Source organism: Amblyomma americanum, chromosome 9 (genome assembly GCF_052857255.1).
Source record: "Amblyomma americanum isolate KBUSLIRL-KWMA chromosome 9, ASM5285725v1, whole genome shotgun sequence".
Lineage (NCBI taxonomy): Eukaryota > Metazoa > Arthropoda > Arachnida > Ixodida > Ixodidae > Amblyomma > Amblyomma americanum.
The window spans coordinates 73,360,662-73,378,310 of record NC_135505.1 but is presented as its reverse complement, the minus strand read 5'-3'; the positions used below and the strand labels follow the sequence as shown (position 1 = coordinate 73,378,310).

The 17,649-nt window shown below is 45.7% G+C and overlaps 1 protein-coding gene across 1 annotated transcript in view; it reads right to left on the bottom strand.

The window, feature by feature from the left end:
* Positions 1 to 17,649, bottom strand: part of LOC144103423 (venom metalloproteinase antarease TserMP_A-like) — an 81,049-nt gene that overhangs the window by 8,740 nt on the left and 54,660 nt on the right. Inside the window, exons 10-11 of the mRNA XM_077636144.1 lie at positions 17,030 to 17,138; positions 6,738 to 6,905 (exon numbers count right to left, since the gene is read on the bottom strand). Coding sequence (XP_077492270.1) covers positions 6,738 to 6,905; positions 17,030 to 17,138 — 277 coding nt within the window. The remainder of the gene's footprint in view (positions 1 to 6,737; positions 6,906 to 17,029; positions 17,139 to 17,649) is intronic.

Genomic DNA, 17,649 nt, shown 5'->3' with positions numbered 1-17,649 from the left:
AGCATTGTCATGCTAGGTGAGCACAATATGCTTACTACTGACCAAGTGGTACAGGAAGCACTGAAGCATTGGCCACGTATTTTATCCGGTGTTTCAGGAGGAGGCCGTCACAGCACTCCTGATTTCCACCAGTAGCCCGCTCGTGCCTTACCGTTTGTTGCAGTTGGCGTTGTGAAAATCATTGACTCTCTCAGGTTGAAATACTGAAAATGCATTTGGATTTTAGAAAGGAAACATACACTGTCAGATTTGCTCTACGCAGGACACCTACATTATGGTACGAGGGAAGGAATGAATGAAACAGGTGAAGAACAGAAAGAAGGAGGCAATGTTATCGGGTGCTCTGGAATTAATTTGACCAAGTGGGAGTCTTGAACGTGTAATGACATGACACTTGGAGCTAATATAGTGTTGCTTATGCGCTTGTGCTTCGAAACTGTTATCACTTGGTGTGGATACGTTCGATTTCAAATGGAATATGTGCTTCCTGAAACAAGAAATAAAGGTTAACTATCACCATGCAATCTCGGCTGCCTATAATACCCTTAATTTTTTTTGCAAAACTCGTCACGTTCATAGCTGCCGCACGATATTCGGCGTTAAAAGGGTACAGTAAGACGGATGAGAAAGCAAGCACCCGTACATTAGGGTTATATTGGGACATAAACTGTTTGAAATGGCAGCACTTGAAGCTATGAGCCCTAAAAATAGCATAGTTTCCGGAAACTGCTGCTATGCAACAGTCATCCTAGCGTTCATCTTGTGAACCGCATTTTTAACATAAAACGGGACATAGCCGCCCTGAAAACCTCTGAAGAAAAAATTCGGAAGGCTCTGTAGAAGACTTTTCCCAGATTAATCGAAAAGCTTATATTACATGGCCTTCGTTACCTGAATGTGAAGACTGCTGTTCTGAAATATTTGTCGTTACTTCACCTACTGTCACTTATTAAGACAGACACCAGTGAACGCTCTCTGTTTAGACTCCTGTTATTCCTAGGGTTTCGGAAAAGAAAATGCTGCAATTTGCTTTTCCGCATTTTATGACCTGTTTGCCGACTGAAATTTGTTTAAATAACGTAGTATTTGCTAATTATTATGTTTTTCGTCACGCTCGCATCCGAGAAATATTATGTTTTAGGTTTGCCTGAACTGGCAACTGTATAGACGTATAAAAGTAGCTTCTACCTTCAAAAAAAAATGAAACGTCACTAAATGCATTACAGCGCTGAAAATACTTCCTTTCGACTGAAAATTACACATCTCGTTTCAAAATTCACTGGGAAAGTAAATAAAAACATTTATTCTCATATCATGCCAGAGTAGATTCACACCTTAACTGCAGGTTCGAAATTGGTCATTTATTTTGTCCTCTGTACATCTGATAGACCATTTAAATCTCCACGATATCATTTGGCAGTGAATATGGTCTTTTTGGACCATCGTCCATCCAACCGTTTTCCTGGCTTACGAAACGAGGCCACTTTCATCGCATTAGCACGCCTCTTCTCCATTCCTATCAATCTTTAATAGCCGGCTCTGCGTGTCTTCCAGTTCCATACTCCATGGCTACAGCGCAACGAACGGGACGTAGAAGGGCACAGGCAGGAACACAACACAGCGCTTACTCACAAGTGAGGTCTTTATTAGCTGCCAGTCTTGCAGCTGGCAGCTGATAAAGTCCTGAGCCTGGCGACCAGGTTTGCTGTTGAGCCAAAGAAATCCAGAGCGGAGCTCTTGGTCATGGTGAGGCAAGTCTCTAGGCAGGCCGGAAAAACTGAGGCGTAACGGTGCATATCTGAAAGTGTTGACCTCCTAACTGGGTACAGGCGTTCTGGGAAGAAGCTAGCTTTGCATAGGACGGTTAAGTGACTGAAAGATAACTCCTATTCATTATTACCTGCTGATAAAGATGACTGCATTGTTGTTCTGGACAAGGATGCGTATGTGTAGAAACCATCAGATGTTGTTAACGCCGTGTTTGACGAATGCAACATTGTGTCAATGGCTAAGATGAACACTAAGGCGAAAAGACTTCTGAAGAGGCTAAATTTGGCCAAGCTAGCATGTGTGATAGATAGTAGCCACAACGTTTTCCTACAGATGTTTTTCACATCAAAAACCCACAAGCAGGAGTGGTCATTGCGTGTATTAATTTCTGGAACTGGAAAATGGCAGAAAGATGTCGCGAAATTTTTGCAAGAACAACTAAAGGTTTTACATTTGACGACCCATTCAAGGTGAAAAGTTCAGACGAAGCAATGGCGTTTCTAAAATGCAATTACAATAAAAAACTATGGGGATTTTCAATTGACCTTAAAGACCTTTACTACACTATTCGTCAGGCTGAAATTTTTTACTCGCTTTCAGTTCAGCGCCCTTGCTCAAACTCACGCTCCGGAAACCTGGAGAAGACCAATCTTCCTATCACACCTGAGCCAAGGCGCAAACTTGGCCAAATCCCTAGACAGCAAATGAGAGCAATGCCAACGCCGTTGCTCGTTCTGTGGGAGTTCGAACCTTGAGACGCAACTGCATGATTTTGCTGCCATTGTTACTTCCGAAATACTTCATGCGTCAATCTCTTCAACGCCTGCGGATTAAGGCGCCAGCGATTATCGGCACAATTTAGACCAGTCATGCTCCCATGCTTCCGCAAGCGAGAAACAGCTACAGGAATCATTCCTGTATACACGGAAATTTGTAGGTCACTTAATTATCATTCTTTCATTACATTGCTATACTATTTATTTGATTTTCAATGCATGCAATCTTCCACCGTTTGGTGTGGTTTACTGCGTACTCCTCATATGGCACTCTCGTTTAAGGGTGGGAGCTGATGAACACGACGGCTTCCTAACTACAAAACGAGAGATTCACAGTTTAATGAGCGGTATTTTCTGCTCAGGCAATGGCGTAGGCCAATTTGTCGCCTAATTCTGTGCGATATCTAAGTGCACTTCCATTGAGAAGCTGCTCTTTTCCAAAAGAGAACTTCAGTACAGTGATTGTTCATTTGAATAAGTGTATGTGCAGACCGAGTTCAAACTGAAGCGGCACTCAATAATTACATGGTGCCTTAATTGCCGCTTTTCTTGTGCTGCATTGCATTGGTGTGTCGTAGCATGCATCGCGTTGTTTTGAAACTGTTTTCCTCATGGTTTGTACATAGTTAATGTAGATAGATCGTTGGGGCAATGTAGAAAAACCATGTTGAAGATAAAATGCGACGATGGATAGGAGTCTGTATGAAGGACTGGCTAATGAGCTGATCTCTTCTTCGTCGTCGCAGGCTCGAATCCTAGCTTCTGCGGCTATGATAGTTTTCTTCCATTACCCTGTTACCCAGGTGCCACACCGTCCACCGGAACAAGTCAGTTTTCTGCTGAAATACGGTTCTCTGCTATCGCATGAAAGTGCTTGAGATTGTGTCGAAAGCGCATGAAGAGCCTGGGCTCTGATTACTTACTCTTGGCACCATCGGAGCTTCAGTATAATATGCCGCTGAGCTTGGCGCTGCAACTATGTATGGCTTGGACACTCCATTAGCCGACATAATAAGACACTGCAAGATTTTCTGCAAAATTTTGTTGCTGGTGTTATCAGTTGGGCATATACGTGAATACATGCCGAAAGCCTCTGAAGAGGAGCGAAATGCTTCTTGCTGTGCAGTGCTGTTTCTGTTTGTTTGTTTTACAATTAGCCATTTGAAGTCGGTAGAGCGGCTCTTACATGTGCGTGCCTCCTACACGAGCGTACGACATGAAAGTGATAAATAATGGCACCACTTCCGCAACCTTACAACTTCATCGCTTTTACCTTTACCATACTCCCCTCGTCTCCCTAGCACATTTATTTTTTCATAGAAATTTTCAAAGTTTGAAACAGCGCCCCAAGTCCTAACGCATTACCACTTTTTACTGCGCCCTCGGTTTATTCTTAACGTCATGTCGATTCTGAGAATGAGTTCCATTCAAAGCAGATTTTTACAATGGGGAACAGGCAAAAATCGCGAAGACATAAGATTGAAATGTAATGTCGGCTGTCCAGCACTTTGGTCCTCTCGTGGAAAAGAAACTGCGTTATGGACAGAGCACTCTGAGCCAATGCATTCTTTTGATGGGGGAATTAAGGCATAGTTTTTCAACAAAGTCTGCTCATTCTCCCCACTCCCTCTCTTTAGTTGACCAAAACCTCTGATATGTTAGTGCTGATTCATTCTCTCTCGGGCGGTGCCCATTGAAGATAGAGGGCGCCATTCATAACCAAGAAATATTCAGCATTTCCTTCGCATTGGACATCTACATTCTCGCCTATTTTTTTAACAATGACCCTGAGGTTTCCAGTGCGTCAATTTCCACGCTGCGGCCCCTACTGAAAAGTAATATCTCGTCAAATGCGATGACTTCTTTCCATCCATTCAAGATAAAATGCGAGCCTTTCCATCGGGTCAATAGAAATTTTCTAGGGTGTCGTTCTGCTGCTCAGTGCTTAACATGAGGAACATTTTGGCGCGTACTGCACTTGTTCAGTCGCTAATGTAAAGTTTCTAGAACTGAATGTTTGGAAATTACACTCTGTGCTCTATCATTTTGATGCTCAACCGGCGATTTTTATAAAAAAACTGCATATATTTCAGAAAGTCTTGCGCCGTTATGACCATGGGAGAGGTCAAGCCTTGCATCGTTTTCAAGCTTCTCTGTTCTTAGTGAAAACTCATTGCTCTATTCAGGAGCACTTAGGAGTGGCATTCCAGTTTTATCCTAACTGTCCTGCAGCAGTTTAGGCATTCAGTTGCAGAATAGTTGTTTTTCACAGCTAGTTTTATAACAGCTTGCGGTTCAATTACATCATCAGACATGTAAATCGACGTCGTCTCGTCTGGGCCTGTGCCGGTTTCCTACTTATCTTATCTGAAGTCGGTTATCCAGATAGGTTTGGGAAGCTACAAAGCTGCTCACCGCCGAACGCTAGCTTCCATCAATTTCTACCTATCAAGAGTCGATAGACGGACGGAAATGTCCTAGTTGTCAATAAGAATCATAACCCCAACTAATTTGTTGCTTTACTTATTTGGGGAGGCGGATGTGCTGGTGAAATAAAGTTGGACAACATCGATTGTGAAAAATGTGCTAATGCGCCTGGTAAAAGGGTTGCCTTCCGATAAGCGGGAGTTTACAACCTAACTTAGCTGCCTTTTAAGGCACAAGGCCTACTTGCCCCGTTGAGCGAATACCCGTCTCTGCATTATGTGCGCGCGTTCGTATGCGCGTGTGGGCGTGCGCGCGCGCGCGCGCGCGTGTGTGTGTGTGTGTGTGTGTGTGTGTGTGTGTGTGTGTGTGTGTGTGTGTGTGTGTGTGTGTGTGTGTGTGTGTGTGTGTGTGTGTGTGTGTGTGTGTGTGTGTGTGTGTGTGTGTGTGTGTGTGTGTGTGTGTGTGTGTGTGTGTGTGTGTGTGTGTGTGTGTGTGTGTGTGTGTGTGTGTGTGTGTGTGTGTGTGTGTGTGTGTGTGTGTGTGTGTGTGTGTGTGTGTGTGTGTGTGTGTGTGTGTGTGTGTGTGTGTGTGTGTGTGTGTGTGTGTGTGTGTGTGTGTGTGTGTGTGTGTGTGTGTGTGTGTGTGTGTGTGTGTGTGTGTGTGTGTGTGTGTGTGTGTGTGTGTGTGTGTGTGTGTGTGTGTGTGTGTGTGTGTGTGTGTGTGTGTGTGTGTGTGTGTGTGTGTGTGTGTGTGTGTGTGTGTGTGTGTGTGTGTGTGTGTGTGTGTGTGTGTGTGTGTGTGTGTGTGTGTGTGTGTGTGTGTGTGTGTGTGTGTGTGTGTGTGTGTGTGTGTGTGTGTGTGTGTGTGTGTGTGTGTGTGTGTGTGTGTGTGTGTGTGTGTGTGTGTGTGTGTGTGTGTGTGTGTGTGTGTGTGTGTGTGTGTGTGTGTGTGTGTGTGTGTGTGTGTGTGTGTGTGTGTGTGTGTGTGTGTGTGTGTGTGTGTGTGTGTGTGTGTGTGTGTGTGTGTGTGTGTGTGTGTGTGTGTGTGTGTGTGTGTGTGTCATTACACTCTAAGGTACCCATTATATTTAGCGCCTATCCAGGTTGCTCACGAAGAGTGACCTGGACCGCACAAATTCCACCGGTGGCAGTACCTGCCCTCCGAGGGCAGTGGCGTAGCGCTTAACCGCTGCCTACTGCGCCAGGAGTGGTGTGACGACACAAACTGATCTTTGGAGAAAGACCAAGTTTGGATGTATAGAATTTACCCATTAACTTTTATGCCATACCCTTCTGGCAAAATTCAGGTGTAAAGGTAGAATTGCCAGCTACGTTGCAACTGGCTGCATCACACCGCGCGGCGACTACGTTTAAAACGTGTTTGGGCGGGCTTTCACTGCTCCATAATAAGCTAATTACGAGCATAACCTGTACACATTTCTTATTGTGTAAATTATTTGTTTATATTACGTCTCCCCGTAACTTCTATTTCTGTCCGTCGCCTCTTTCATTGCATTTCTCTACTCTGCCTGCCATCTTTTAATTCCGCTGCCCCAGCTTAGGTGCTTCAGTACTGATGTTAGATGCCGGGGCTAGCGAAAATCTTTTCCTTCCTTTATTAATATTATTTTAATAAATTCACTTACTACTATTACTAATAATTTCACCTTCTAACATGTAAGCAGTCTTAAGTGCCTCTACCGACTTTTTATTATTTATCGGCCGTGATGCTAGCCACATTTAGCTTTAGGTTCAATGTACTTACTCCAAGTAGGCCATAACTTGGTCTTGTGTGCAGGATGATAACGAAAGCTCTCCGTTACCATGTTTGACCGCAGCCATCACAGACGAAACCATATGAGAGCAACGTCTAGCTCCAGGGCTCTTCTTCAGATAATGTGGTGCGTCCTCGCCTTCGTGGACAACTCCGAGCCTGGACAAATTGTTTTGTAAAGAACGCAAAATCACTCGTGAATAATATATTAAGCAATACTGCTAGGCAAATGTTTCAATCTTAAGATTAAATGCTACGATTTATGAGTGCCACCTCAAGTACTGTTTAAGCATACACTAACATTCATAGGATGTAATAACACCTAACCTAACGAAACATCACATCTTTATGTCTCATAGCAATCTCCAATACAGACTAATAATGAATACGTGTCACATGTCCCACAAATGCCACATATGTTATCTTCTTATATATGATGTAATAGGCGTGGTAGGAAATAACTTGCTGGAATAAGCACTTGCTTTCAAGTACAATATATTCTGGATACTATTTAATAAAGTAGAGCAGAAAAGCTTTAACATAAAAAACAGCCGCCAGTGAAGAAAATTTTACTAAAACTATATAGTACACCATTACGGTGTTTATTAAACGCGTTCACTGGCTGTACACATACGCTATGCAAACTTAGTGAGTTATTGTCGTACTGCAAATATTACAAAATTTCTTCTCCTGCTCTGGTTTTTCTAGCCGAACGAAAGCGACACGATTGCTCCAGAAGTGTCCAGATGCTTCAGGCAGGTTCTAGGAAGGTTAGTTGTTGCTGTGGGGCCTGAAGCTGATTCCAATAAGCATCAAAATACCTTGGAGTACAATAAATTTCACAACGCCGCCTCTTCGATCGTGCTGTCATTCTGCACGTATTTTTCCTACGCACTTTTCTTTGGCCATTAGGCGTTACGCAGGTTCACACTTGTTCAACGAGGCTTAAAAAAGAAAAGTTTACGTTACAACTAAATGTGCTATGAACAGATGAAACATTGCCGCGCCGTTCATAGGTAGCTTCTATATGTGGTATTTAAAGCAAGAGCGGGAGAAGTTGAGATAAAAATCTTAGAAATGCGTTAGAAACTTAACCTCTATTTTCATTTGTGGTCATGCAAACAATTTTCACATTATGAGCTGCGTGTTCGCCGTTCTTTACATGGAACAGACACCAGTTTAGAGGAGCACTAAGGAGCCAATATGTATTTTATACTCGGCTGATGTAATTGATAAGAAGCAGACTAATATGTGCTCATTGTGTTTTGTACTTCACCTGCTGCGCTTCACGTCATTTGTTACAAGATACTTTTGCGAGACATACATGTGCGACGAGACACGTAGAAATGCGGTTAAATAATTTTAACCATGTATAAATTCGTACCAGACAAATGTAAGTCGAATACAAGGTCATCTTTTAAAACAGGTATTTGAGTTGAAACTGCGTTTTCTGCTATAAAGAACCGTTACTAATGGTGGCCGCCGCAAGCTCATTCGGCATGCCAATTGCAGATGCCTAGTAAATAAAATATAGTAATAAGTTCCTGCCATTATACTGTTAGCTTCCTCATGTACCTTGTGTAGTGTACCAACTGTCGCTGGTTCCTCTACCGGCATACGCCAACAATACGCTGCGCATAAAGAGGGAGAAGTTGCCCCGCTCTCTTGGTGCTGGCTATGAATGAAAACGCTGCAAGATCGTCCCATCAGCTCGGTCTCTCCAGGGACACATAATAAACGCACCACTACAATTGGTGGAGGTGTGGGGTTCATTCTCTACCAACATAAAACTCCAGAACCATACGATGCCCCCTGCGTCAGCCGTGCCATATGAGATTTCCTCAACTTTAGCGGCAATTTCAACCACGGTCCTTTGTTCTGGCGGCATCTGACCGCGGAGATTTTTTATGCCTACCGCCTGCTCACAGAGCATTCATCCCACTTCAATTCCTACCACTTCTGGGGAATGAGCGAGACAAAGCAGATGTCATCATCCGTACCGCCTACAAACATGCGTTAGACCTCCCGATGTACACGGCCAACTGCCACCTCGAGGACCTGGGACTGACCAACACAATAGAAGAAATTCGACAAGCCGTCCTAGCATCGCAAAAAAAACGCCTCCTCACCACCATAGCTGGTCGCGCAATCATGGAAAGAGTGGGTTCCCAGGCTGACATACGCGCAGTCCAGGACAACCGAGACCTACCCTCAACTCTGCGAACGCGTGTGTATGTAGCTCCACTCCCGAAGAACATGCACTCGGATTCACAAAAGGGACGACGAAAGGCGCGAGTGGACTATCTGCGCCGCACACATCGACCGGCACAAAATGCTGCATACGTCGACGCAGCCATGTACCCCGATTCAACAAACGCGGTGGTGGTCATCTTGGACACCAATTTCAAGGAAATCGCCAGCGCCACCCTACGAAACTGCTCTCCCACAGTAGCAGAAACTGCTGCAATTGCCCTCGCAATCCAGCACGGCGATGCTACGGGAAATGAGTTAAAAATTATTACCGACTCCCAGTCCGCGTGCCGCCTCTTCCTCTCTGGCAGACTTCCACACTCCGTCACTCCCATTCTGATTACCTCACAAGTTCAAAATTCCACATGCAAGCACCAAATCACTTGGACTCCTGGGCACTAGGGACTCGAGGGAAACGAGGCCGCGGACAGTCTAGCTCGAGGATATACTAACCGAGCCACTAACCTCCCCGACCTCACCCCTCTCCCCTCTACGTACAGCGAGCGCCTCCTCCTTCTCCGAACACAAAGACAAGTCTATCCCCCACAACACCGTAAGCTAAGGGCGGCAGAGGGAAGGGAATGGCGACAACTACAGACTAACACCTTTCCTAACCTACACAAGTACCATATCATCTTCCCCGACAGATATGACAGCATCTGTCCTGGTGTGGCTGAATTCAAACAACATATCACGTAACGTGGGGCTACTCCGGTCCCAAGCCCCCTGAACTAGACTAACATCACTCCGAGGAACAGTGGGAGTCTGCCCTGCTGAGCTCTGACTTGGCGACGCAGCGAAAGCTGATATCCCAAGCAAGAGCAACTGCGGTGGACATTGGGGTCCTGAAATAAGGACTCCACCCAAAATCTGTATTTTCGCCTCTCTATCCTACCTTTTTTTGGAATAAATGTTTTCTACTACTACTACCACAGCCGCGTGTACGCCCCGTCGCTTCATTATGCACGTTTTGTGCGTCATCGAGTCTATTGCTCTGTCCCACGGCTCACGCGACATCACCCTTGGAGGCGACTTAGTTTCGACTCATCATGCCGGTATTTACTCTGCCCGAGATGAAATTGCCTTTTCTCCCCTGTGGGACACCCCCTTGGTCAATGTACCTACCCAGTCAGCCAAACTGCTACTGGTCGTGACTAGTACGAACATTGTTCTGCTTTCTGCTGCCCTCGTACCACTCGCCTGTGCGGGCGTCACTCGTTCAAATGTTTTCTTTACGGCTTGCGAAGCGGTTTCCCGCGTCCCTGCTTGAAAATTGAAAATTGGTTTTGAGGAAAGTAAATTGCCCAGTCTCGCATATCACGCTGCACACCCGAACAGCTCCGTGAGAGAAAGAATAGAGGAGGGAGTGAAAGAAGAAATGAAAAAGGAATGCCATAGTGGAGGTCTCTGAAATAACTTCGACTATCTGGAGATTAACCTGCACTGATATTGCACAGCGCAAGGGCGCCTTTTGCGTTTCGCCGCCATCGAAACGCGGTCGCAGCGGTCAGGTTCAACGGGGGTATTCCGGCACATTTGACGAGCGCCTTAACCACTGAGCCACCTCGGGGGGTTCTATTACTGCTTTCTTATTCCCTTTGCTGTTCCACTGTTTTCAGTGGACAAAATGCAATTTGTGTCTCCGACCCATATTCGTGCCCGTCAGCCGTACTCCGAAGTGAATGCCTCGGGCCTATTGATCAAGTGGATTCCTGCGTTCCTTACCCTATTCATGACATCACTCATTCCTTTAACGTCGGCGTGCTCAGTTCTTGTGACGTTTGAACCGATCCGCCACCCCGCGAGGTTTTACAACTTGCGATTGACGCTGACCTTCCATCCGCGCTACGTGATTTACTCGTAGCCCTCCTCCTGAGCTTCAGTGCTTCTTTCCATCTTCCTCATACTGCCTTGGGGCGTACTTCTGTCATTGCGCACACCATCGACACCGGTACACACGACCCGGTGTGCCAGCGCCGCTTTTGTTGGGCGGCATCTGAGCGTCTCGTCATTTCTGATCACGTCGACGACACGCTTCATCGGGGCGTCATACAGCCCTGTGATAGACTTTGGGCGTCGCCGGTTGTGTCGGTGAAACAAGAAAAATGGTTTTAAAGGTGCCGATGGCTGACGCTGATCACTAAAAAACTTCATTCTTAACACCTTACGGCTTATACGAGCTCAACATCACGCCGTTCGGCCTTTGCAAACTTCCAGGCCGCTTTCGAACGCCTGATGGACGCTATCCAGATTCGACTGAAGTGGGAGACTTGCTTTTGCCGCCTAGATGACATCATCTTTTCTGCGAAATTTCCTTTTCATCTACTCCAACTGAAGCATGTCCTCACTTGTCTTACTCACCGTAGACATCATATGAGTTCGAGAACGTGCCGTTTGGCCGCGCCAATTCTCCATTTTAGGACACCTATATTTCTAAAGACGCAATTCTTGCGGGGCCCCCACACTTCGTGAGTCGCTAAACTTCCGAAGCCCACCTCAGTGAAGCAGCTTCGTAGCTTCGTTGGCCTCTGCTTGTAATTTTGACGCAACATCTTGAATTTCGCGGAGGTCATCGCCTATTTTAACCAGCTATTCACCGGCTTGTCGCACCTCTCTGCTTGGATGCTCGCTTGCGATGACACCTTAGGCATTTTGCGCCGCCTTTTCGTTTAGCCTCCTATTCATTGCCATTTTGACCCGACTGCGCCGACTGACACTAACACTGACGCCTGTGGTATAGGAATAAGTGCCGTTGTTACCCACACAATCCCGGCTACCGTATGTGGATGCCTGCTCCAGTGAGACCTTCAACATAGTAAATGCCAACTAATCTGATACAGAAAGAATATATTTTACCATTATTTGGGTCTTTGTAAATTTTGGTCCCTAAGACAACGTCCGCCCTTTCTGTAAAATCACCAGCCACCCTGCCCTGTGTTGACTGGCCTCTGTGAAAGACCCGTCAGACGCCTGTCATTTGCCTGGCATTACTGGAGTATGATATTGATGTCATTCACCATTCTGGACACAAGCATAGTGATGCGGACGCCGCTTCCCGCTCACCGCTACTTAATGCTTCATCGTCTGAACCGGTGTCTCCCTACAACTTCTCGCTTGCCACTGGCGACATGTCCACCGAGCAGCGGAAACATCCTCGGATCGCCCCTTTTGTAGACTTTCGAGTGCCATTGCTGAAAATTCGTCCCGTGTACTCATCCTTCAAACCGTCACTTTTATATTCGGGACTACCTGTTTTCGGTCGCAATTACCTGTTCTACTTGCGGAAATGGCTCATAATTATTCCCCGCTATCTACAAACCTACATTTGAGCTACTTTCCATGCGGACCTCCATTGTGCACGCGGCGGCGTCTTGAAAACCTACACGCGTCTGCGGTTCTACTGGCGCGGCATGTACAGCTTTGTTCGCCACTTTTTCCGGTCTTTCCTGCCCCGTGCACGTTAAAAATGGCCTCCTCCCCACGCGCCTGCATCATTTAAACCGTTACCGTCCCCTGCCCGTCTATTTGACCGCGTTGCAATGGCTCCTCCCTCCCACTCCCGCTGGTCACCGTTGAATTATAGCGACCGTAGATGATCTCACTCGTTATACTGAAACTTCTCCATTGTGGTCTGCGTCCACCCGTGACGTTGCTTCTTTTCTTTTTAAGAAGGCGATACTTTGCCATGGTAGTTCTCAAGAACTGCTCAGCGACCGCGGACGCGTATTCCTTTATGACGCTTTGATGCCCTTCTCAAGAAATGCCGCATAATCCAACGAAACCGCTTAGTCTCACCAACCTCCGATGAACGGCCTGATCAAGCGTTCTAACCGAACACTGAGTGAGATGCTGGTAACGTACATCAACGCCTACCCCTCTAACTGGGACCAAGTTCTTCACTTCGTCACCTACGCTTAGGCTATAACACTGAGACGCGAAGCACCCCTGTCTCTCCCTTCTTTCTTTTATACGGCCGCAAGCCCCGCTGCACAAAGGATACTCTTCATAGCTGCCGTTCCGACATTTCCCATTAAAGCCACTCTCCGACTCCGCCACGTACTCCGAATAATGACGTCAGCTTGCTCGCCCCATTACGATGAGCACCAGTTGCAGCAAAAACATGACCACGACCCCTCCAAGGCCTCTACATTCCGTGTTGTCGACTCTCTTGTGTGGCTCATGGTGCCAACCACAACTTCCGGCCCTTCGCGGAATCTGTCTGTTCAATCTCATAATTGCTACCTGGTATAAAAACGTAAAATTACGCTGGGAACAGGGCACAGAACAGAAGTGAACAGGACGAGCGCAGTCCTGTCCTGTCCCTAGAGAGTTTTAACTTTTTAATTCATGTCAAGTCAACTACCCCTTACCGCTAACTCCTAAAGCCCCTGCTGAGGTCGAAAGCAAACATCTCCAGTTCAGTACATCGTTGAGCTCGTTTCATGCTCAGCGTGCTTGCGTCGCCGTGGCCGCAAAAACGTCCACGTTAACCTTTTGAAGCCGTACTACGATCGGTCTTCCCCAAAATTCTCCTGGCTGGCTTCTTTTTCACCAGGATGAAATGTAGTATACGAATTGGCAATGGTTTCTCTACCGGCATGCGCGAATACAACGCTCCGACTAAAGACAAAGTTTCCCCGCTCTCTTGGTGCTGGCTACGCCTAACACGCTGAAGAATCCGACCCAGCGGCTCGGTCTCTCTGAGGACTCATTATAAACGCGCCCCTACACTTGAGATAATTAGCCCAGCATAGCTGATATTTAGTCAAGTTATTAAATGTTCAAATTATATTCCGAACGACGAATATAGCTCCGCCTGCTAGTGTGCCTTAACAGGTGGCACCCGCGTCACGTTCTCGACTTCGTAGCACTCGCCGGCGATATACCTAACCCGGCAGTGAAGCGTAGACGGGAAGAGCGCATGACAAGCTGGCCCCTTGATAACGCGACTGCATTAGCTACTCTGCTCCTGAGTTACTGGTGGTCGTCTGAGCACCGTCCAAATGTTTTGTTGTGTAGCCTTGACGTGAATGGCGTTGTCGAGAATCGGCATTGGATCATCAGCGATGGACAGACAGGAACCTGAAGAACGAGGAGGAGTCTAATTATTAAGCGACAGCAATGAGTCTCCCGTTCTCCAGAAAATCGGGCGTCGTCGGTGTTGTTGGTGCCCACGTTGCGAGCGAAAAATCCCCGGAAAAGCAGCCAATGTGGACCAGCTAGTTCACGTGCCCTTGTGGTATTACCACAAGCTGCCCATCAGAGTATGAGAAAACTGACCACCGTGTTAGGTGGCTTTTCATTTACTGACTGGTAGTGAGAGGCTGCTCAGGAAGGGCAACCTGGGTTGCACAAGCCGCACCGGTGGCAGCACCTCATTTTGCAGGGCATTGGCGCAGCGCTTAACAGCTGCACTACTGCATGACTGCGCGAAGACTAATGAGGACACGCTGTTAACTATTGGCATAAACTCGACAAAAGACCAATTCCCAATATATGCGCTTTAACTCGCTAAAAGTTATAGCGGCATACACATTAGGCGGAGCCTAGCTGCCCTTGAATTTTTTTGCGTGCAAATATTCATATATTTTAGTTCATTAACTTGATAATTTTTCTCTAAGTCTTCATTTGGTGGTCACTACTCGTGTCAATACTGTAGCTAATTAAACGCTCAGTTAACTCCTTCATTTTTTTAAAGCCACTACGGCGGGTGAGTGTCTTTGGTAATAATTAACCTGTTGTTCCCAACGTTGGGAGTTCGATTCCAGCTGCGGCGGCATTATTTTGATAAAGGCGGAATACTTAAATTGCATCCTCTAAGTGTTTGCTTAACAAGAAGCATTCAGCGAAAACTGTCCGCTGGGTGACATTCCTGGTGCTGCTCGACACCTGCGTAAGAGCGGCGAATTCTAAAAGCAGGACGGGGCCTGCTGCATTCGCACGAATGGAAGTAAAAGACTGAAAACGCATGACAGTGTTCCGTAATTCAATTAAGTGCAATAGCCGTAAATGGCAATCAAGATATTTTTAAGTGGGCGCTGACAGAGAGGGGTCGAAACGCTATAAAACTATCACTGGATCTAGCACAGCTTTGATATTGTAATGGGGTTATTTTGGCGCACTTCTGAACAGGCGCACCTAGTGCAGTCCGCCGGTCTTATGGCCTACTTCTAGCTATCGTAAACTAGTGTTCTCTTCCGTGAGCATAAACGTTACTTAAGTTTTGGCGTACTTATTTCAGACCAACCTCTCGAGGTCATTGATGTCTTTCCAATGGCAATCAAGATATTTTTAAGTGGGCGCTGACAGAGAGGGGTCGAAACGCTATAAAACTATCACTGGATCTAGCACAGCTTTGATATTGTAATGGGGTTATTTTGGCGCACTTCTGAACAGGCGCACCTAGTGCAGTCCGCCGGTCTTATGGCCTACTTCTAGCTATCGTAAACTAGTGTTCTCTTCCGTGAGCATAAACGTTACTTAAGTTTTGGCGTACTTATTTCAGACCAACCTCTCGAGGTCATTGATGTCTTTCCAAGTCGTTTTCAGTCTTACGTACGAAGTGAAAGACATCATTTATTCACTTATAACAAGGTATTCTCGAATAAATATTTTCACTAATAACTCGCAAACAATGTCTCTGTGAACATGCCATAAAGAGGTGAATAAAACTCGACACAGCGTGTCTTCCTTCTTAGTACCCTTGCTTATTGATTTTTTGTTACTTCCTCTGTCGTGAACTTAGGTGGTTATGCAGCTGCTCTAAATGTCTCAGTGTTTTCACGTATGGCTTTTGTAAGCTCTGGTTCCGAAATGCCAGCATGACTATTGACCTTTCTAATATGTCAAATGCTTTCTCAACATGCATGAAGCTTGTACATAGGCCCTGGTTTATTGCTTTCAAAAGAAATTCAGGTCTAGGTACCAAAACACCCATCAGGCCTGTCTTACATTGCACAACTAACGCTCTCTGTTGTTCGGCGATAGCAAACACCGAATGACTCAATGGGGACATTCTCTACATGACATGGGTGATTTCCACGGTCGAGACTTCTTCCCTCCCGCAAAACCTGACCTATAGAGCGCTCCACGTTCTCATCAAGTATTTCTGGCGGCAACTGGTAACGAATGCATTGTACCGAACATTTGAAATTTCCTGCGGCCATTTTAAGTGTTCAGCGTCTTGCTTCGTGTAAAGGCTGGCTAGCATTCGCAGTTTCACTGCGGGATGCAGGTGTTGCTATATATTGAAACTGAATGAGCAGGCATTGTGTTAATTCCCATCCCTTATCTTTACGCCTGCTTCAGCTGCCGATGTACACACCGTCTCGCTTGAGGATAAATTATTCCTCAGTGCTTAGTCCCGTAAGATGATATCTGGAGTAAGAATTTAATACTGTAAAAGTTGCTTCTTCAGTAGCGAGGCAATTAAGATATTATAGTGTCTCTCCTTTCAACGTTCGCTAAAAAACACAGCTAATCATCTAATACCTTCAAAATTATCTTCATGTTCTATCCTCCACGCAAAGGGACTTGCCGTATAGATTCGTTTGGTTGGAACCCAGTGCCCTCGTCTGGAGGCACTCACAACAGTGCGCATACATAAAAAGCATTAAAATTTTATATAGTTATTCTCTTACATTGTGTACGACTCGGTGTGTTTCCAGAGAAGCGCAAAAGCACCATCAACTAGCATGATGCATCTTGAATAGTTTGCATAGTTATTCATGTGCTTGTGGTAAATCGCACGGATTTTATATATGATGAAGTGCTCTCATTCACTTATACTCCTAAGTCACCAAACATATGCCAAAACATTCTGCCGGTTCTATTGACCACTCTTGATGCCTAGCTTCATACCTTCTCTTCACACCACCTCTTAGAATAAGTTGATAATACTCCAAACATAGACTGGCAACACTGCTGTGAAGACATATTTGTTAAAAAACTGGGACTGCTTGTATGCTGCGCTGGCAATAAACTTGTTACATCTAATTCCAACTTCAGTGACTTTGTGAAGATATTTTACATACAGGTGAAGGGCCTCATGAGCCACCGTGTAGACGCCTTCAAATGTCTTTGGGTTGTCTTTAACCAGACAACTCCGATTGGGAGTACAGGCACCTCCAAGTGTTGCATATCCTGGAAGAAATCAAGATTCGATTTTGCACAAAACAAGATTAAGAGCTAGTTTCGGACAATGTGAAAACACATCGTTGGTGACCATGCGCAAGTCATTCTAGCTGGCTGTTATATCCAACAGCTGAAAACGCTAAATTGAGATGCAGGAACTTATATGACATTACAATCGTTGATTCCGCTTTACCTCGCACGAGCGAATATATAGTTTATTTAGACGAATCCCATGGTGGACGCTTCTTTGAATTCATAAATCCACATACACAGCTGTTTAATCTTAGCATGTTTTCGCTGGTCTAGGCGAGATGTGGCCGCCCAGCCCAATCGGGTGCTTAAATCAATAGTAACTCCAAAAAGATGAGGCATATAAGCGTTGGTTCTATCTGAGCAATTACAAAACGCTGTTTCCTCCTGTTCTAATGCGAAATGTACATTTAGCTGCTCTGATATTTTCTTCATTTTTGTGTATTTCAGAAACTGCTGCTAAAGATTTTGTACAATTCAGAGATACTTT